We start from the raw sequence: 22,176 nt of genomic DNA, 5'->3' as shown, positions 1-22,176 counted from the left end.
CCTGGATCCACACTTAATGCAGATATAACAGGGCTAACTAATTACTATGTCTCAAAACAGAAAACAATTCTAGCAACACAGTGTAGAACTAGTAAATTATTTTCAGTCACATATAAGGACACCTGTCTTGTCAGTTGAGAATCTAAGGCCATAGGACTAATCTTTAACTATGTAGCCTTATACACTGGATAAATCAATTGCAGTGTAAACTCCTGAGAAGTAAACTGAGGGTAATACAACTTTCCCTATCTCATACAACACTGATTCCTTTTTTATGTCTCCTTTGGAAAGGAAACATCAAGTAACTATTTTTATTGACAGCAAATCCAAAGGGGTAGAGCATGTGTACTTTGTGGAAGCAAAGCTAATCAAAAGCTAATCTTCAAATTGGAAAAAAATAAAATTAACCGTTCTGCCTAAGATGTTAGACCTTTAGGTCACTTTCAGTTTCTCTCAATTCTTATTCTACTTCTCATATTTGGTTATAATTTGACAATCTTGTCTGTAGTCTTTCATAGCATAAAAATATTTGGCAGAGCTTTGTCAGACACTTAAAAAAATCTGCTGTACCAGGGTTAACAGAAATTAATAGATGACAAGCATCTATTGGTATCAACAGTGGTATGGAAAAAAAAGAAAGTTTGCAAGGCCCTGTATTAAGCTTGTCTGATATTTAATTTCTTGTTTATGGAGATTATCTATTACATACTTAATATGGAAAGTAATAAAAATCTACCACTGAAATAAAAATAAATTTCCATGTATTGCACAGGGCATTACATGCAATTCCCTTCCCTATTCCCTCTTCCTTTTGTTCTTATAAGCAGTTATACATTTAATATATTTTTATTTTCCTGGAAAGGCAACAAGGTTCATCTCTTACAGTAAAAAAGAGGCATAAATACTCTAATATATATTTAAGTTTTAATTTAGCTTTCATTAGGACTCACCTTGGAAGCACGAGTTATGATATCTACTTTCCGGTGCACTGATGTTATCCCTTCAGAGAAAACTGACTGAAAGATAATACACTGAGCTCGTTCTGCAAAGTTGGGGATCTGAGATAACTCGTATAAAAATCTGTGGGGAAGAAAGGACTATTCATGAATCTTTATAATTCTTATGTGTGGGGTACATAATGAATGACAAGTTGCAGTATCATGAAATATATGTGCAATCTTTCCTACTTTGAATCAAGTCTGACAGAATTTTTAATTGTTATATTATTTCTATTAAGAACATGCTAAAAATCCTATTAATATCACTAAAAACGCACAACATTAATCATTATCACATCAATCCATTAACTATCATAGCTGTATAGTAATAAACAGAAGAATGTCAAACCTAAATCATCGGTTAAAAAAAAAAAGGAAAAGCCAGACAAACCACTATCTGTGTACTCTTTCAACTTATATGATTTTGCTTCCCTTAAAAATGCGTCCAGAAATACAGAACTCAATATATTCCTACAAGTTTATTTCTACAATGTCTGCCAAAAAATTTGTTCTGATTCTCAGCATCAGTTCTATTTTATTAATTTCCACCACATTTTCAATCATAGAGCAGCATGTTTTATGGGAAATGTACCTAGCTGTGTATTTAGCTGTGAGAGTATCTGTCTTGGGTCACTGTTCAGCAAAGTTACTAAGTCTTTACCTTCTCTATACCTGTCCTCATATAAACATTTTTCTCACGAGTCTATTCTAGCTTTTCTTCTTTTAACTCTTTGGTAAATAAAAAGAAATAGAGGCATATTCAACAACTCTAATTCGGATCTCACAAAATGAAAGCATCCCAAAAGCATGAGTAATTCCTCCCTTTTCTCTTCATCAATTTAAAATGTAAGAGTTTGGCTAAATAACACAAGAAGCTTTAGCATTTCTTATAAAAACAATGATTTGCTTTTGGGTTTTCAGTCGAGGATTTCAGTGACACATATGCTTTCTTGAAATCCAAAAACAAGCTGTCTTTTGCTCCAATATCACTTTAGAAATATTCTTCTAGTCTCCTGTCAACAGATATCCTTAGATCCCCTTAATGCAGTGCCATAAAGATTTTTCTATCTCACCAAATTATGGGAAATTCAGTATTCAATTTATTAGCTTGAATTCTCCTTAAATTTATTTTAATTATTTAAGCCAATACATCTGATTTCTCCAAATTATTTTTTTTCTATAATAAATAATATCAGTGTATTTAAATCTGCTTTACAGATTTCTCATGTATGCAAGGCTTTGCCGAATACATAGTGACTGTCTAAAAAAATCAGCACAATCCACCTGTGGCTGGTGTGAACTACTATGTTTTAACTGGAATAACATTTTTTTCCTTCTTTTTTCTTTCTTGCCTGATGAAAAAAATCTATTGTGAGAGAAAATCAGGGAGGCCTGGCTTGACTCTTATACTTAAGCAGTGGGAAAAAAGAAATGTCAAGCTGGTATTAATAAAAATGCTTCCTATTGGGGATGAACGGTATTGCCAGGAAAAAAAAAAAGAGGGTATTTTGCACTTTGTGTGAGAGAAACAAAAGAAAGAAAAACCAAACTGCTCCATTAAAGTTCTAACATACACACAATTAAAAAACTTAAATTTAAAAAGTCAAATGACACGTATTCTTGCCTTTCCTTGAAAAAAGAACTATCTCCCACATGGCTGCCCATCAGAATACAGCGTAATTGTGCTGAGAGTTAAAAGAGCATCAGCGTAAAAAGAAGATATCTCCAGATTTTGGAATTCAAAGCATCCAAAGTTAAATCCAGACAGAACACTTATAACTGAAATCCATCACAAAAAGGAATCTTAGTGACTACAGATGTACTTACTAAACAAAAAGTCATAACCTGAATCTAGGGTTATCACAGATAAACCACCAATTCAGGTGGACAAAACTTTAGGAGAGAAAAGAATATTCTTAGTTCAGGCATTTTTGCAATATTAGTCTGAGGAAAATATGATTAAGACTTAAAGTAATGATGATGTGAGTGTGACATAGCTTTTGGATGGGTTTCTCATTACCACACTTCTTATGGCCTAAAATAAACACAGAGAATATGTTGTTCATCTCTGTGAGGTCCATTGTACTCCTCTCTTTCAGAAACAGTAAATAAAAAATGCATTCACTTGAGAACACTTATCCTACCAGAATTTTGTAGTAAAGGCCTTGAGAGAACTTTCAAGTCAGGCATACTGCTATGTTGTTAGTGTAAGAGAACATTCTTGCAAATATAGACAAAGCAATCTGGTTCTACAGAGGTAAACTAATTTTCAGATCACATTTATCCACGTTTGAAGAATATAAAATTTAGAAACATTTTTTTGAGAAAAACGTGCTTCTAAGTAAGCCAGAAGGATTTAAACTGAAGTCCAAGGAAAGCTGTCTTCAAAAAGAAGCTAAGGGCATTACTTGGACAGCAATTATAAATTGCTCTCTACTTCCTGAATCAAACTACATACAAAACAGGAAAGCTCAGTACCATATTTGGCTACTACTTCCTTCATTAGTACTTATTTCACAGTAGAAAGGACTTTACAGAGAATATTCTACAACTAAAAAGGGTCTTGGAAACTGGCTAAAGCATCTGTATTCTGTTAGTAATGCTCCAAATTGTGGCCAATTTTGCATATAAATCTTTATCATGGTAATGAATATTAGCATTTAACAACTATTATCATGAAGCATAATTTAGGAGGGTATTGTTATGTTGCTGTCATACTTACAGTTTGTGCCAAATTTAACATGACAGCAAGATAAATCAAAATCACACGTGCAGGAGAACATCAATGATACCACTAAAGCTTTTTATTTGTCTGGTAATCCAAGCATGTAATGGTTTCCTTTAGACTTCAGTGAATTCACATCAATGGTTTCATTATATGAATGCCTACTGTTAGTATTTGCAACCATTTGATAAATGGTTCAGTTTACACTTTTGTTCTGATCCTCATAAAGAAAATACACGAGGCTTATGCCCTGTATATATTTTTAATCACACATGCAAATTTAACAGTCTTCTGTCTTTAACCTTTTATGGAACTAATATGCACAATAGAGTTCAAAAAAATTTCCAGTTCTGCATTTAGGTTGACTTATAGGCTGACTTAGACAACAAAACCAGTGACATCTGATCTACTGAGTTTTCAGAAAGGACATTATTTTGAAGGTCCAACAAAATTTACATAAGCGCATAAAGCAAACCGTTTCCCCCTTAAGCTACACTTAAAAAGGCTAATTCTCTTAACCCATGTAGTTTAATAATAGGGTAAAAATGGGATAATTAACAGTTTCAGAGAGAACACAGAGAGTAATAATTGACAAAAAATAGCTTTTTTCTTTGACACTACTATTTCACTCTGAACCACTAGAGGTAACTGCTTTATTTACAGTTTATTTTTACTTATGGAACACTGACAGCATAAATTCAACTTTGTATTTAATGAAGATTAACCTCTCTCCACTATAAATTACAAAAAAAGACAACCTCTGATAGCTCTAGAGGTCTACAAGATTCATATTCTTCAGAAGACAAAATGTATTCATATTTATTTAACTCGGATATACAGCAAACACACTGCCAAAGATTCAAGCTCTGGAAAACATCAGCTAGTCACACAATGTATTCTTATGCCCCAAGCCAATGCAATGAAAGCCATGGAAATGGGATGCAAAAACAAGCCAGTATATAAACTTTACAAATATTTGTTCTATTAAGTCTTACTAAAGAACAACAGTTACTCTTACTCGAGTAAGATAATAGCCTTATCTCCTAACACTAGCCTATTCCCTAGTGGGCAGTCACTTAACTGCTTATGGTAGGAGAAATAGAAAAAATTATCTGTTCTTCAGCACTAACATTTTAATGGGAAAAAGGTATGAAAACGTAATACTTCTGACATCAAACAATCATATACTATCTCTGCTATTTCAGTTATTCCCCTCCCTACCCTTTCTTACATCAAAGACAGCAGAAAAGATAAAACAAGACAAGATGGAAAAGGAAACAAGATGACAAAGAGGCCTCAGTGCAGGAAGATCAGAAGAAGAGAGTAAGAGTACAAAAGGGAAAAGTAGTGAAGTAGCAGAAGGCAAATACTACTGGTAGGCCAAAATCTAAAATCAAATGTATACTCCAAAATAAAATTCAGGATTATATGACGAATTAAATAGTCCGTGGAATCTTGAGGATTCTTTCACAGTGGTCTAAGGTGTATTACAATAGAAGGAGCAACACTTAAGAAGTTTTTCATCCCAACAGTTGTCACTGGCCACAACGGTCCCAGGAGAGGAATGGTGGAACTAGTAAGCATACACTGTGTCTTTGTCACAAGACTCACCAAAACCCTCTGTTCATGCAGCGCTTTCAAATAATTAACAACAAAAATCAGTCCGGCCCTGCTTTATGACATGTTAATTTAGCACTAAACGCTCTAATGGAACGATAAGCCTTTTACAAACATGACAATGGGAACAGAAATTCTTACTGATTCAAGGCTACATATTTTATCAGTTCTTGTGGTCCAAGTTCATGTAGTAAAATGTCATTTCTGAAAAAAGTTACGTGATAAAGGCAAAGTTTACCTCATGCCTTGAAATACACAAAAAATTTATAATTACTTACCAAAAATTATGTATCAAAATTGCTTTCAATATATCATCGAAGGACTGTATTATATAATGATAAAATATTATGAAACAAATCTTACTGCTCTGGTTTATCCAGAAGCTTCAGTTCCTCCTCTTTTGAAGTCTGATAATATTGCTTGATTTTCTCCAGTTCATCCTTTTGTGCTCTCTGAGTGAATTAATGCAAAGTAATTAGTTACTAATTAATAAGAAATTAATAAATTACTACTTTACCTGTTTGCTTGCAAGCAACAACTGTATTTTTTTATTAGGAAACATTTAGTCTATGCAAAAGAGTGAAGTACAAAGATCCATGAAAAATTCCTTCAGTGCCCTGCATGCCATTTACTACCAATGGCCATGGAGCACAGCATCCTTGTGCAAATATTGCTACAGGACGCTTCACAAAGTTTAGGTCAGGAAGGTATCTGTGACATCTCCACAGTCCAGTGTAAATGTGGAGATTTCAAGTTTGCTTTCAAGCAACTTCAGAGTCACACAGTTCATGAATGCTATATCCTTAATCTATACAGCAACCTGGGGTAACTACAACAATCCAGGAATCTGATGAGATAAATTCAGCATGATAGCACAAAACAGGCTTTAAGTGAGGACAGTATTTTTCAGGCAGTTCAGGAGAGAACACTGATAGGTGTTATACCTTTTTTTACATTTTAATCTGATTCCAAAGGCACTCCACTGTTTAAAATTTCTGACATTTAAAAACTAAGTCAGCAAGAGAAATAAACATCTCAATGTGCCTTTTTTTATGTTCATACAATATCCCGAGTTGGAAGGGACCTACAAGGATCGTTGAAATCCAACTCCTGGCCCTGCACAGGACAGCCTCAAGAATCACACCATGTGCCTGAGAGCACATGCCAAACTCTTCTGGAACTCTGGCAGGCTTGGTGCTGTGAGCACCTCCATAAAGAGCCTGTTCCAGTGCTACCCTGTGGGTGAAAAATCTTTTCCTTTATGTCTAATCTAAACGTCCCCCGACTCAGCTGTAGTTGGTCAACCAGGTGGGTTCCCTTGTCATGAAAGGAAATTATGTTTGACAAGCAGGACTGTCCTCTCCTGAAGCCATGCTGGTCGTGACCGTTAACTGCACTATCCTTCAGGTGCTTTTCAACACCTCCCATGATAGTCTTCATAATTTTACCATGCACTGAAGTGGGACTGACAGGCCTGTAGTTTCCAGGGTCATCCTTCTTGCTCTTCTTGAAAACTGGGAGAGCGTTAGCCAGCTTCCAGTCAACTGAGACACCTCCAGATTCCCAAGACTATTCAAAAATCATCAAGAGAGGCCTCGTGATGATATCAGCCAGCTCTTTGAGGATTCTGGGATGAATTCTATCAGGTCCCAGATTTGTAGGGATCCAGCTGCAGAAGCACATCTCACACAATTTCAGGGTCAACTGGGAGTTGATCATTCTTGCAGTCATGGTCCTCCAGCTCAGGGCACGGGAACCCCGCTGGCCCGTCATTCATCAGTGTTGAAAACAGAGGCAAAGAAAGTGTCAAACACCTCTGCCTTGTCTCTGTCCCTGTTTGTGAGGTGACCATCCTCATCCTGATGTTATTTATGCACTGCCCTTTGCTTTTAACATATTCTAAAAAACTCTTTTTTATTGTCCCCCACATTTCTGGCCAGCTTCAACTCCAGCTGAGTTTTCGCTGCATAAATTTTCTCCCTACAACAGTGAATAGCATCTCTATATTCCTTTCACATGAGTTTGCCTCTACTAGGCATACACCTTTTTTTTTTTTTGACTTAGCTCCAAAAGAAGATCCCTGTTCAGCCAAGCCAGTCTTCTGCCTGGTCTGCTTGATATCTGACATTTTGGAAACTGCCTGCTCCTGTGCCCTTAAAGAGGTGATATTTAAAAAGTGATCAGCACTGATGGACCAGAGCACCTTCAAAAGCCTTTTCCCAGTCGACTTATTCACTACTTCCCTGAGCACCCTGAAGTCAGCTCTCATTGTCCAGGGCTGAGGTTTTGTTGGCACTTATCCTTCTGTCAACAGAGATTTTAAATTCATTCACTTGATTAACCTAAACTCACTCAATTGCTTTGTGGCCACTGTGGCCATGCCATGGTCAAGACCAATCACCACTTCACTCACAAACCCCTCTCTGTTAACAAGAAACAAATCAAGGAGGGCATCTTTCCTGGTCAGCTCCCTTACTACCTGTACCATGAAGTTATTATACAGGTGTTTCAGCAATCTTCTGGACCTGTTTGTCCCAGCTGTGTGATGCTCTCAGTTAACATCTGGCAAGTTGAAGTCTCCCACAAGAACAAGGGCAGTTGATTTGGAGATGTCCCTAAGTTCCTCACAGAATAATTCGTCACCATCATTGTCCTGGACAAGAGGTCCATAGTAGACTCCCACGATGACATCTGCTTAATTTGTCCCTTAATTCTTACCCAGAGGCTCTCATCTGTGCTACTGCCAATTGTAAGCTCCATATATTCCAGTTCCTCCATGCCATATGTCACCCTATGTTACCTATTTTATTAGTGGTAAATTCCCTAAAGAATTTTTCTACATAAGGTCTGTAGTCTAAAATTACAACATAAAATAGAACTTTATTTATTCTGTGTCTGAAATACTATGGTGATTAACCACATCGTTGCCCCGTCTTTACTTACATTTTCATATAGTGCTTCCAGTGTTTCTAGATCTACTACAGAGTCATCAACGCACAGTATAGCTGTATAGAATACAAACACAAATTAGATGCTAGAAAACATACTTAAGAGTTCAATTCTTTTTCCTGAGAAATGTACTAACCTAGCTAAAGGACATATGTATCCAGTTTGTATTTTACTATTTTCAGTGTTTTTATTTTTGTTCTAACTTCAAATCACAGTACTCATGGAACAACATTCTATAAAGTCTGTCTTAGGAGAATAGAGTTCTACTGTCCCCCTCTAATACACTCAGCAGTCAAAGATATGACCAGTCAAGTACTCAGCTGATTGTGTACAATGAAATGAACAGCACAGATTTCCTGTTAGCTTAGAAGGCTGGATAGGAAGGAATTGAGAGTTAGGGTATTTAGGTCTCTCTAGGTGTACAGGAGATCAGGGACATATGCTTGTCTTGGAGCTAGCCATCGTGGGAAGTAGACAAGTCAACAAACTTGCAAAATTTGCAACTTGCAAATTTGCAAGTATAAAAGATTGTGCTACAGTTTTTAAATTACCTTCAGCAGTCTCATGTTTAAGTTAGCTTTACCCACTAGAAAACTACCTACATGACAATTTCTGGATAAATACTTTTCAATATCACACAGAAACACATGAAGTACACTCTGATGATTAATTATGCCTCATTACCAAAAATGAGAAGTCTCAAAATCTTTCCTATCTTAGTTTCAGATTTTACTAAGTTTGGAATATGACACTAGGTGCTTCCAACATTTGAAAATCCCATTACTTAGGCAAGTGTTGGTACTCTTCTGAAAACTAAATGGGATTATTTCATTGTGCTTTCTAATGCACTCTAATGTTAAATTCCAGGAAGCTAAGAGATGCACAATGGAATGGAAATAACTGTGGATGTTTAAATTTTTGGAAATCAGCTTTTCCTTGAGATCCATAATGGGACTGGGCACAATTTTTGAACTCATGACTTTTGTTTAAATATTACTGAGAACATTAATCCCCAAAAAATCAAGCTTAAGGCCTCTACCAGTTTTCATGTAACCACTGACTCATCATTAGCTACTACCTGATAACTTTTGATTTTAATTTTATTACATTTCTTCAAAGGAAATTTGACTGCTTCTGAATTTAGAAGATTTTAAAAGCTCTTGCTGCATTTGCAATCCATGTTTGAAAGGGGCAAGGCACACATCTTTAAATAATTATTTAAAAGTAATAAGCTTTCGCCTGCTCTACCACCTACCCCATGATTTTACATTGTGAAATTTACCAGCAGGCTAGTAAATTTTCCCTGTGGCAGGCTAATTAATTTTATTAAAAGGTCCAGTGACATTTAGAATGCTTTAAAATTCTGCTTGTCAATTATGATTCTGTCTGTTGACATTACACCTTGGTTAGAAGTAAAGAATTATAGAGAAAACAGTATGAGTGAAAAAAAGCAGTATCTCCAACTATTTTTGTCCTACTGCAAAGATTCCAAAAAAGCTCAAGCGTGTAACCAAATGTAAAGTCTGAACAACTGAGACTGACAAAAATCCTTGTTTAAAGAAAAGTCATTAGGGATTGAATTTAAGAGATGTCTCCTGTAAGACAGTTTCAAGAGTTGCATTATCTTCTGTATTATCCAATGTAATTTCAAAAGAACCTAAGAGATTGGAAAATCTCTTGGAAAATTGGTTTCACAGTTCAATATATTTAATTGTGAAGATTTTAAAATATTTAATTGAGTTCAGAAGCTTCCCTTGTGGTTCAACATTCATCCTATTTTAGAATATTCTCAAATCTGCTTACAAGGAAAAATTTATTTGTCTAGAGTTATGTAGAAAAGGCAACTTATTGGAGAAAAACTGAACCTTTACTAGAAATGCAAAGCATGTAACTAATAGTCAATTTTTTAGGTACAAAACTATTATGATGACAGGAAGTAGTTTAATAAAAAGAGCACTTTAATAAGAATATTAAGAGTTTTACACCTAACTGAAATTTTTAGCCAGAGATTTGTCACCAAAAAGGCCCCAGAATCACAAAGCAGTTTTTAATGCTCTATTATCTTATCCATGTTTCTGTACTCAACATCAGTTCTAACAAATCATCATTTTGAAGTGACATGATAAAACAAAAAGTGTCTGAGATTAAACTAACAAAATACAACCTCATAAATCACAGAATTAATAATAATCAGTGTTAAGAAACATAATGAGTTATTTTCTCTCTTTGAACAAGTATGTGATTATATAAAAGTTCCAGGAAAATATTTTCTGATTTACAACTTGCACTGCTAAAATTGGCAATGTCCATGCAGACAACCTGCAGTTAAAAATCTGGCCATATTACTCAATTTAATGATAGCTGGACATCTTAGGATGCCAATGTATGTAGAGACACATTCCCAAGAAGACAGAAGTACTGCCAAAGTCTACATAGCCTCCTTTATTTCATCTTTATGTATTTTAATATCTTCGTCCTTCTCTATTTTTTTTCACTCAAACTGATTGAACTTTATGCCATACACATTTGGAGCAGAAGACAAAAACATGTAAATTTTATGAAGACTGGCCCATTTTTTTGAAAAGAAGCATTGATTTTGAAAAGCTGGAAGAAATCCCCAAATTCACAGGTGTCTCAGTATTCTTACTCTAAAAATATGTAATGAACAATACATTCAAGGTATGTTGAATAAATTAACTTGAATTTGAACAGCTGAATAAAACCCCATTACACTAGATCAAAGAAAGTAATTATTTTGATTTCTACTTAAAGGAACAAAAGCTGCTCAATTTTTCTGTGGAAAAAAAACCCCACTTTTAATCATATGTATATTAACATTATCAAAATTAATATGAACCTTGGTAAGTTTTTCAAAATGCTCTTCCTGATACAGTGAACTTAACCATAATACTTTACTGCATTAAATCTCATTATATCGAGACTTACGTAAGCGTAAGTAATATAGGTGAAGTATCATAAATCTACAAAAGAGGCTCCAAAACAATTAATAGCTATTACAATATCAATCATCATTGGTGATTTTTACTTTCATCTTGCTTTCTAGTTAGCTGTCTTCCTTACACTGTCAGTTTAGTTAGAATATTTCACCTACACCTCACAATATGTCAAAAGGAAGTAGACTCATGCTGTGAAAAGCTGGTAATTTTATTGGGTTCCTCTACCTTTAAAAAATCTGTTACTTGGCCAAGTCTGGTTTCTGAGATCCTTTTTTGCAGGGAAATTGAGGCAAACATTTTTATGTGGCCTATGGTGTCTGCTCACAAGAAGAAGAATTTATATACACAAGGATCATTAGTGCAGGGTTGCACCCATTAGGCTATAATAACCGTCAGCTAGGACAAAAAACAGATCAGCATCATGCATTCAAACTAACAGGCACACATAAAAATACTTGCCAACTACATTTCCCATACAAAGCATTGCTTTGAATATAAACTTATACCAAAGGTATTTAACATAATTCACTTTTAAAAAATGAATCTAACAGATTCCCTGCTGCACAGATTTCTCATACTCTGATCACTTCAAAAATGTAAACCAAAGAAAAGTTGAGAATTTAAAGCATACTGTGTGCAGTCTACAGACAACTTTAGAACTTAGAGGTTAAAATGAAAAATATACTTATCTCCTCTTAACAAGCTTAAATACCAACAGTCTTAAGTCTGACTTTGATATACAGCCTCACTCCTACTAAACACATTTTGGTTAAATCAGGATTTAAGTCCTGCTGACAGAGCTTACATATACTCAGCAATATCAAACCACTTAATATGGCAATTAGACTGTGAAATATGAAGAAATCACCTTAACTGCTCTCTAATGATAAAACAAAAATACATTATTTAAATAAAAAGAGCTTGCCAAAGGTACATGTATTTGACCTGGAAGTATTTAATTGTTTTATACTCTACATTCTGTTGAGTAAGGCTTGATTTCATGGGAATATGCAGCCCATCACTGGGAAACTGAAATTAAATTGTGACCGATCTGGTCAATTAGACAATGACAACAACTGTTAAATACAAATCCCTACATGGCAAAACTGCCTAAAACATCCAAATCGCTTTTGTTTACTTCTGACAAATTGATATGTTATAAACTTATTTAAAGGTTTTCTCCACTATTTAACTGTCATGTAACACAAAAAAATACACATAACAAAGAAGCGCCATGGGCACAGTGTGGGTTTAGAAAACTAAGAAAGCTCAATTCCTGAAAGAAGTCATGAGCAAAAGATTCTAGCACTAATGTTAACCTACTCACATCATGCTGGATGCCCAAGGCAGATTCATAAAAATGTATGTTGTGAATTTTCCCGAAAAAGAGAATTTAATTTTAAAGAAAATTTAATTTTAAAGAAAACCGTTTCCCAACTTCTGAGGTGGGTATGTAGCTATCTCTATACTTCATGCATAGTATACAGTATATATAGAATGCATACATGTAATGTTCTGTGTAGGTGGGAAAGTCACTCAACTTTGGAACAAGTTTTTAAACCCTTATAATCCATACTTCCACTTTCACTTTCAGCTGAAAATCCCATAAAACTCTTTGCACATAGTGCAAGTAAGAAATATTCCAAAGCAATTCTCTTCACCCAGAAGTATTTCCAAAATATAACAGAGAAACTGCTGCATGGTATGGCTAATACACAAATTGGAGCTGCCTTGGAATAGTTTGGCTTTAGCATATAACACATAGTCTTTAAGATGCTAAGAAAGTGTTTGGTTAACAATGATACTGGTCTCTTAAGTTCAGATGTGCTGTAAACTATAAACTGCACTAAGAAAATGCAACCTATTTATATAACTGCTATGATCTCTCATCAGAGAAAGACCACACAGCAATCATGGGATGATTAGAAATATAATATTGAATTAAAATGATTATTAGACTGATCATCAGTCTGGCTGAGTTAATCTGAAGTTCACATTCCTCCAATTATTTACTTCAGTATGTTGACAATGGAAGGTAAATCATTAAGTTGAAGAAAACCAGTCAGACACTTTTCAATTGGTTGACTGACATTGTACAATACTATCATAACTATGTTTTTTCTAGACAGTTTGTCCCCTTCTGTGGCATGACAGTTCTTTGCATTGCTCACCATCAGAATATCATTGCTGTGACACTGTAATAAAAATATATTCTGCTATTGGGGAGAGACAAAAACACCACAAAAAACAATGAAGGTGAATCTACAAAAGCAGATAGCATGATCTAGGCTTTTTAACAAATTCCACTCTAATCCATCCCATCTAAGTGTGATCAAATACATTTCTCTAACATTTTCAAATCTTAATGTGCTTCTGCATAGATAATTTACAGAGCTGGTGAACACAGGAATGTTCCAAATGTCCAATAAACATACCAGGCCCCCATATGTGCTATTACAGTTTGGCCAGTGCTACTCTGATGTAATAAATGGAGTCTTGGACAATATATTTAATTGCTTAAAATCTAGGAAAAAAAAATACTAAATTAGCATTAGTCTCAATGCTAAGGACCAATGTTATTTTCTTCTTTGTTATATAGGCTACATTGTGTCAGTATTGTAGTGCTACAGCGCAGCTACTCTTGCTTTGGCAAATGTACCAGCAAAGCCTGTAGTTGTTCTGTGGGGAGTAATATGGCACTTTACTACCACAGAGTACAATAAGCTATAAGGTGTGCAGCTGGTGTGATCTACTGCATCTTACAGATTAATCCCGTGGAAAATATACCACCATGTATACCAGCAGACCACCTAGTTAATGTGTCCTGATGGAAATCAGGGGTATTACTGAAACATTTCCAGAATAAAGAGAAGCAGAACTTCTGATGCCCTACAATTTTAGCGGCAAAACGCAGGTGCTGTGGAGGTAGGGAGGGATTTGGGGGAATTACTCCTTTGAACATAGGTATCTACATTTTATTAACATCCCATATTCTGAAACTAAAAGTTTTCTCATCTGGGCCTCCCCACAATTTTGCCAGTTAAGTCTTGAACAAAGATCTCAGTAGCTCATGGAAAGCCAGCACAGATGACATACACTGCAGAAAAGAGCATTATTATGTTTTTCCAGTGCACTACTATTGCTAGCTACTATATTGGAACTGTCTCAGCGAGTGGAACATTGCCTTGTAAAAAGTTGGACCAAGGGCCCACAGAGGGTTTTCATATACAGTTATAATCAGCATTTCCCATTACAAACAAAACTGAATCACCTCACTGTGGAGCGAGTTATAATATTTCAACAGCAAAGCCACACAAATAGTCTTGAGCCACAAGTTTGTCTTTCAAGCTGTAAGATTTCAGCTGAACAATGACAGGAAAAGATACAGGATTAATACAAAATGGAGATTACTTCTCTAAGTGTGTACTGTTAAAGCATGTCCCTTACCTAACAACTGATCTCCACTATTCCTCACCTCTTCTTTTTAGAGGTTTTAAAAAAATATGGAGAAAGAGCCTTAAAAATAATCTCAAACCTACGCACAATTTGATTATTGCTATTTGTCTTTTCAATATAAAGATCCAATATAGCATACTGAGTCAGACAGATTTTCTGCCTGCTTCTTCTGCTCAGGAAATGAATAGTATTAATAGTGGTCTAACTAAAAACTATACTATTCTCACAAGTACCAGATTCACCAGTGTTCTCAGAACATTGCAGGACCTAGGATTTGTTCTTCTCTCCCACCTATCTAGAAGATATTAGGACAGGTGCAGCATGACAGTGTCAACTTTTCCTCTGCATCATATAATACCAACACTACTCAAAATAATTATTCAGTTTTACATTGTCTTCTCCCTAGACTGTACTCAGACACAGAATGAATTTAAACTTATCTGCAAAGGATGCATTTCACTCTCTCAAACCAACACGTGTGGAAGATTCCCTTCCTGAAGTGTGGCAGCTGGCTCATCGTCAGATGCAAACTGAAGCATCTGAGTGCCAGATATGGTCACTTGCTTGTTTTGCACTGCCAAGTTATCTACAGAATATGCTGTGAAGTTATGTGCTTTAATATGAGAGCATAATCCTATAGATGCAGAAATCTCACACTATTTTAAAGGACCGTGTAATTTTTCTCGTGATTTCTCGTTTTGTCTTCTCTACAACTTTGCATGCATCTGTATGCACAGGGCAGTTTATTTGAGTTTTTCTCTTTATTTCTGTAACTGCTACATACAGTAGAGCAAACGGTATAATATACATAGACAGTAAATTCATTTGTACATAACTTTTCAACAAACACTGTCAGAAAAACTTGAAATATTTTTTTTTAATTTTTGACTTTCTTTTGCTTCAAGTTTCTCCATTCTCCATTGCAAGTGGTCAAAGACCATTACCTTTTCCCTGTTTTTCATGTACTGAATTAGGCCATGAAAATTGGCTTGAAAAAAGAGGTGAGTGCTTAATTTGCATGTTTCTTAGAGGTAGCTCTTAGTAACTTCACTTTGTAATGAAAAAAACCACAATCTTTGACAGTCATGACCCTATGATCACATGCTTTTTTGGTTAGGTGTTATCATGAGCCATTTAGCCTATTACGAATTTTTTTCATGCAGTGCATTGACTACAGTAGGCTTCAAATAATTTTTCTGCTGACAGGCAGGACTGCACACAGATTTAAATTACATAAAATGCTATGGGAAAAACACACACTAAAAGAGAAACAAGATAATTCCACTTTTGTCTTCATATTCGTATGCATTTCTAAAGGTCCCCTCTATATAACAATGTTTTCCCTCAGTCTTGTGAACTGGGGTTTTTTCCCTAGGCAGTCACTGAACACAGATTTTTATTAGAATCACTCATCCTGCTTTGTAATTTTTTTATTAAAGTTCCACTAACAGTATTCCCAAATTGTGTTTGTAACTCCTAGCTCTTTCCATAAGCAAGAGACAGCATATCCTATTGCCTCCTTGAGCAACACATGTGGTGACAGGCCAGTCATTTGCTACCTCAGACTAGAGAGGGTGATGAGTTATAAACTTTTCTTCAGTGACAGCACTTGTTTTGCTGTCTTTCTCGTCCCAACACCCTAATTTTCATTAAACTTGTAGGACTACATTAGCTATGTCTGCACCTGCAAGTAGTGTAGTTTTTAGATTTGTAGACAGCAACAGCTGATGCTGAGGATTGAGTGTTCACACTATACACATTTCAGGGAGTTTTAACTATCTCTGATTTGATCCTGGGGTATTTAGAGCCTGCTATAGGTGGACACTACTGGCACTCTCCTAAAGCAAATCTCAATTTAATTCTGAAGGATGTTTGCGCACTCTGAAACTGCTCTGCATTGCTTTGCAATGCAAATACAGCAAAGGGGATAACTAGTAAATATGATTCAAAAGTGCACTGCTGATTCAAGCTAAAAATGCTAATGTATACATACCCAAATATTTGAGTCATTATGTTCTCTTAAATTTGGCATAAATTGGCCAGAAGTTTTCAAAAGCTATAGGAGTATAGCAAACAACTAAGAGAGAGATAGAGATGTTCTGTTTTAGTAGAACATCATGGCATGGAAAATAAAAAGTAATAAAAACCATCTCTGAAGATACTAAAGAATACTACCCAGTTTTTATAATGCAGCTTCTATCGTATCCCTATGCTGCTGTAACTTCTGCCAGCAAATTATTCAGACCTTTAGTAACAGCAGTTTTTTTCCATCTCATTCTGATACCTTTCACACAATACTGGCAGGCATAAAGTTATTCCTTCTTTTCCTTATTCCCTTGCATCCCAAGAGACATCTGTAAGCCCTTTTGCTTTTAAAGTGCTAGATGCTCAAAGGCTCTTTTGAAATTAATAATAATCAATGCCAGCAGCATCTCAACACCCTACCCAGTATTTGCATGTGATGGAGGGAAAACAATAGCAAAAAAGGAGACATCAACTTGAGTTCTTCCAGCAGTTGTTTTAAATGGTGAATATTTTCCTTTTCTTAATGTGAAAAAGAAATAAACAATATCCTTAAACAATATCTTTTTAAATCCAGAACATAAGCAGACTCTCAACTACCCCAGTGTTCTGAAAAATCTGTATTTCTCTACAGTTGTACTAGCAAACTCAAATAATGTCTACCAGTAATGGAATTTACACACTGAGTAGCTCTACTCTTTGAAAAATGCCATCCAGTAATTTTCTTTCTGCTTGTTATGTGGTAACATAATTTTGGGATGTACTTTACACTGCTAATGAAGCAAAATTTAAACGTTAAACAAATAATGACTGCATGTTTGAAGACTTAAAGATTTATGTATAAGCCATCCATTTAATTTTTTTGGTGGAGGACTTGCTTTAGAAAAAGCAGGGAACTGCAGGGGAGAAATATGAAAATACTGAACTGAAAATTATATGCTAACTGGAATGCTACAGAAGGAGTTGTACCTAAATTCAATTCTGATTATTAGGTGGAACTTTTACATATAGTGGAATATACTGGAAAAATTATTATTCTGATAGCTTAGAGGACTATGTACAACGCACAATCTGTAATGTAAGACATTCTCTGAGGGCTATGAGAAAATATCCAAAGAAGTACAATATACTAAGTGTAAGAAACACCTACCTTGTTGAATATCCTTCATCTCCAGATGCAAACTCGATATTAAAATTCCTACGGTTTGAGACCGTTTTCCATCCAACAATTTGGTAATCTAGAAAGATGAAGCAAAATGATCTGAGATCAAATGAACACCCTACAAAGGATTCATTCACTTAAACAACAGAAGCTAATTCGTGAATTGAATTCAATGTTTCTCCAAACATCAAACCATTTTATTAACTAAATGTGGTAGTAAGACCTTCATCTTATCTTCATGCTCTGCACCTTAACAAACAGTTTATAAACATAAGACTGAATTATCACCAGGTCTAGTAAAGAACATCACTTCTTACTTGTAGGATGCTATTAAACAGGTGGGAAAAAAAAGGCACATAGGATATTTATTCTGGAATATAGTTTTTCCCCCTTCTTCTTAAGGTGAAATTTAAGAATTATTTAAGACACTCTACATCCCAAGTTCCTTAGCTTGTCTGCTAGTTTACATTTCAATGTGAACACGTTTATGTCTACTTTTTGAACAAAGGATCAACTCCTGACCAAGACGAATTGAAGAATTGTCTTTTTGTGCCCTCTCAACACTATTTCTGGAACACTAGGCACTACTGAAAGTATTTCTTTCACTCTTGTCTGAATGTGCTTATCCCACATTGTTGACACTTCACAGGGATTTGAGGATTTTGTTCACATTTTGGGTACCGACACTTGATAGTATAATAAACTGACATTCAGATTGTAATATTTTCAGATGTCAGCTGGGGGAGAAGAAAGAAAAGGAGAAAGGGAAACCTTAAGGAAGTTATTTTGGCTGGTTGAAATTAGTGACAATGATGTGGATCAGTCCATAAATAAAGTAAAGTAAACCATCAGACTTTTGGAAGTGTAGTTCCGATATTAGAAATGTCAAAAACAAATTTCCCACAATGTTTGGACTGTTGTTATTTGTGATTCTGATTTATGTCATAAGGAAGATATGACAGCAGCACATCACAAAATGCAATACAGACACAAGTTCTTAGAAGTGTTCAGATCCAAGCAGCCGTCTTACTTCCTAGTGCTGATGAACAAGAACTATTAAAAATACTAATTCATATGAAAGATTAAAACTAATAGCTATGTTTTCCAAAAATTCAGATTCTTAGTATCTGAACAATATTTAATCTATTTCCAAATTTAATTTTAATTTTTGTGTGACACTAATATTTTGATATTTAATAATGTTAAAAACTTTAAGTAATTGTTATCTCTTATTCCTGTAATATTTTTATAGATGCTCACATTAGAGACAGTTAATTAAAAAAAATTATACTAACTCATACAAACATTTCCCATGTTTTATGTGATTTAGGAATATTTAACTGTGCAACTATTTAGTCATTCACCTATACAAAAGTAGATTTGTTGACAAATACAGGAAAAAGAGAAACGATAGTTAGTTCTTATTTATAACAAGTTGGAACACATGCTGTCTTCAACAAAGATTTGACTGATATTTTATGCCCCTCTTGTAGGGAATAAAAATTTAATAAACTTATGTTAACGTAGATATTGTATATTTTCTGCCAAAATTCGAAGAAAAATCTATCCTGAGAGATTTCTCTGCCTATATGTATGGCACGTAAGCTGGATATTAAGAAAGTAATATTATTAAAATTGTTTTCTTCAAATGACAAAGAATTCAGGTTCTTTATCTCCTGAGTACACAAGACGATTTGGCTACAAGTTACCTTTAACGAGCACTGCAGAAGCATTGCATCCTGTTGACTGAGCAAATGTAACTAACTGCATGGTTTATCATGGTCATTTCTGAAGCTTACATGAATTTGCTGAACTCCGAAGCACATTAACTTCTTACAGGGATAATTACAGGGTTGTGTAGCATGCAATTTGTATAGCATTCACTGACCTCCAAGTTGACCTTGTTCAGGGTAAATTCATAGGTTGTCATAAACCCCATTAGACATGCCTAGTTTGAGGCAAAACCTTTCCAGACTATAGCTACTGCAGATAATATGACATTTGAAATCATTCTATTGAAGTATTTTTTTAGTGTTCATATATTCTCCAAATACAATCAAACTAGCTCACATTGCTAAGCAAGACTTCCTCCTTAAAAGAAAAAAAGGAAAGAAAAAGTGAAAAAAGAAATGAAAGAAGACCCTATGTATGTTTTAAAGCTAAACCAGAGATTCATGTTTTAAAATGGCAACTGACTGTATGTTCACATGCATTTTAGACAAATGTACACATGGTCACAATTACCAGGCATCAAACTAGACACAGACTACCTAAAACAACTTCAACCAAGTAACTGAAGGCTAATACTTTATTCATTAGGGAGCAAAAATGGAGGAGAAAGACAACAGAACAGTTTAAACTGGGCATAAAACTATTCCAAAACAATAGTTATAACATTAAGTATTATACAGGACTTCTATCATAGATTTTTAGAAACAATGTGTACCTTGCAAGATATTGCATCTAAAGATATAATCAGTAGTAAAACAGAGAACAAATTTTCAGAGATACTAATTTTGTCCCAAATTACAGCTATTCTGGGAAAGTCACTGAGAGGGAATTAAATATGCGCGTGAATTCCAAATAGAAAGGAGATACAAAAAAATCAGCACTTTTTTAGTCCAATAAAAACATAAAGCAACCAAAAGGAAAGTTTGTAAAGACTGCACTGAACTATTTAGTCTATGCTTTTAAAAGACAAATCACTGATCACTTCTCAGCATATTGGGACTTGCTTGTAGATGGCAGTGACAGGTAAGCAGCTGTAATCCAGCTGATGCCAGCTGATGCTGCTATGTCAGCAGGTGGGGTTTGCCAACTGCCTGCTGCTTCTCCAGACTATGAATGCATCATTCTAGCTTAGTGACAAAATTGTGACTGCTGGCGATAATTCATTTACGTCAGTAATCCATAACATTATTTGCTCTATGTGGTTTTTCCCTGTTTTTTAATGTTATTAAGTTAGTTGATTTGCTGTACACAAGTGTCTCATCTACATATTTCAAATATTTATCATCTAATTTAAAAGTGAAGATATACTGAATCTTGAATACATTCGTAAAGGTATCTCTCTAACATAGGCAGAAATGTATTTCATTGAATACTATAAACCAGACTTCACTGTTTTGTCTAACTGCAATGTCTACATTCTGTCCAGGACACTTACTGGTGCTGAAATCTGAAGAGACTCAGTTTACTTTAGTGATTAAAAGCTAAATCCTTCCTCCTGGTGGTGCAGGGATTCTTTCCACAATATTTAAATTTATTGAGAGAAGCCATAAGCTAAAGAGCTGTCCTGCATATCACAGTGCTTCCCTCTATTCCCACTCATTAACTTTTACAGTGAGTCAACCGCCTGGGCCCATAAGTAGACTGCTGAAACCCTGTTCAAACAGAAGATCATGCACAAGAAGCCAAAGATCATGCCCCTCAAGCCATTCTACATAAATACTCCAAGAGTTACCAATGAAATTTCAGAAGCTAAAGACTAGACATTATCTTTCTATTCCTACTCAGAGGAGTGCCAAGTTTAATTATTTCTTATTTCACATGGATGAACCATTTTTAAAATATTTTAGGAGACAGAATTCTATTTACAATTTTATTAGCTTAAAAAACCCCCACTATCTTTAGCTTTTTGCTAAAGGACACACAAATGGCAATTCCTCAGGCTAAAACAGGAGGTACGAAATAAGCTAGTAAGAAACTAATTTCAGTATCTTTACTCCTATCAAAACTGTGAAAATTAGACCACAAAATAGATATTTACTCCTTATGGATACTTTCTATACTCTACTTGACTGCAGAGCTTTGTGATAAACAAGGAAACGTCAGTGATTTTTTTCAGCACACCACAAAATATAAAAAAGAAAGTGAGAGTGCATCGGAAAAGCATGCACTAGCATTTTACTACTTCTGCTTTAGTTTGAACACTGTTTATTATCTTATGCAGACAGCTGAAGACAGTCATTGTGTTTCAACGCTGCAAAGCTTCCAACATTTTCTGCAATATCTGCCCTTCTTGCGGAAACACAAAATTCATTAATTGTAATTCCTCATTTAGTTAGATGGACAAAAAACTTGCTGACAGACATATCCCTTTCAGTTAAAAAAATGCAATTCACTCAAAATATTGACACTCTTCTTAAATGAGAACACATGTTAATAATTATGTGAAGTCTGTTAGAGATAATAGACAACAGAAAAGCCATTATCTTTAATGTCCTCCTGCGTCTTTGAAATGATAATCGTTGCACTAAAGGGCCAAAAATGATTGATGGACTTTCATTT

General features: G+C 35.0%; 1 protein-coding gene across 2 annotated transcripts in view; it reads right to left on the bottom strand.

The window, feature by feature from the left end:
* The window catches only part of FMN1 (formin 1), a 130,062-nt gene that overhangs the window by 57,030 nt on the left and 50,856 nt on the right, over positions 1 to 22,176 (bottom strand). For both annotated transcript variants that reach the window (XM_027716952.2, XM_027716953.2), the window contains 4 exons: positions 17,875 to 17,962; positions 8,284 to 8,345; positions 5,704 to 5,792; positions 951 to 1,080 (listed from right to left, as the gene is read on the bottom strand). In XM_027716952.2, coding sequence (XP_027572753.1) covers positions 951 to 1,080; positions 5,704 to 5,792; positions 8,284 to 8,345; positions 17,875 to 17,962 — 369 coding nt within the window. The remainder of the gene's footprint in view (positions 1 to 950; positions 1,081 to 5,703; positions 5,793 to 8,283; positions 8,346 to 17,874; positions 17,963 to 22,176) is intronic.

This window comes from Pipra filicauda, unplaced genomic scaffold, assembly GCF_003945595.2.
Source record: "Pipra filicauda isolate LSUMZ 115617 unplaced genomic scaffold, ASM394559v2 scaffold145_size1923396_pilon, whole genome shotgun sequence".
NCBI lineage: Eukaryota > Metazoa > Chordata > Aves > Passeriformes > Pipridae > Pipra > Pipra filicauda.
Note: the sequence above shows the minus strand (reverse complement) of the source record. Positions and strands in the feature narration are given on the sequence as shown.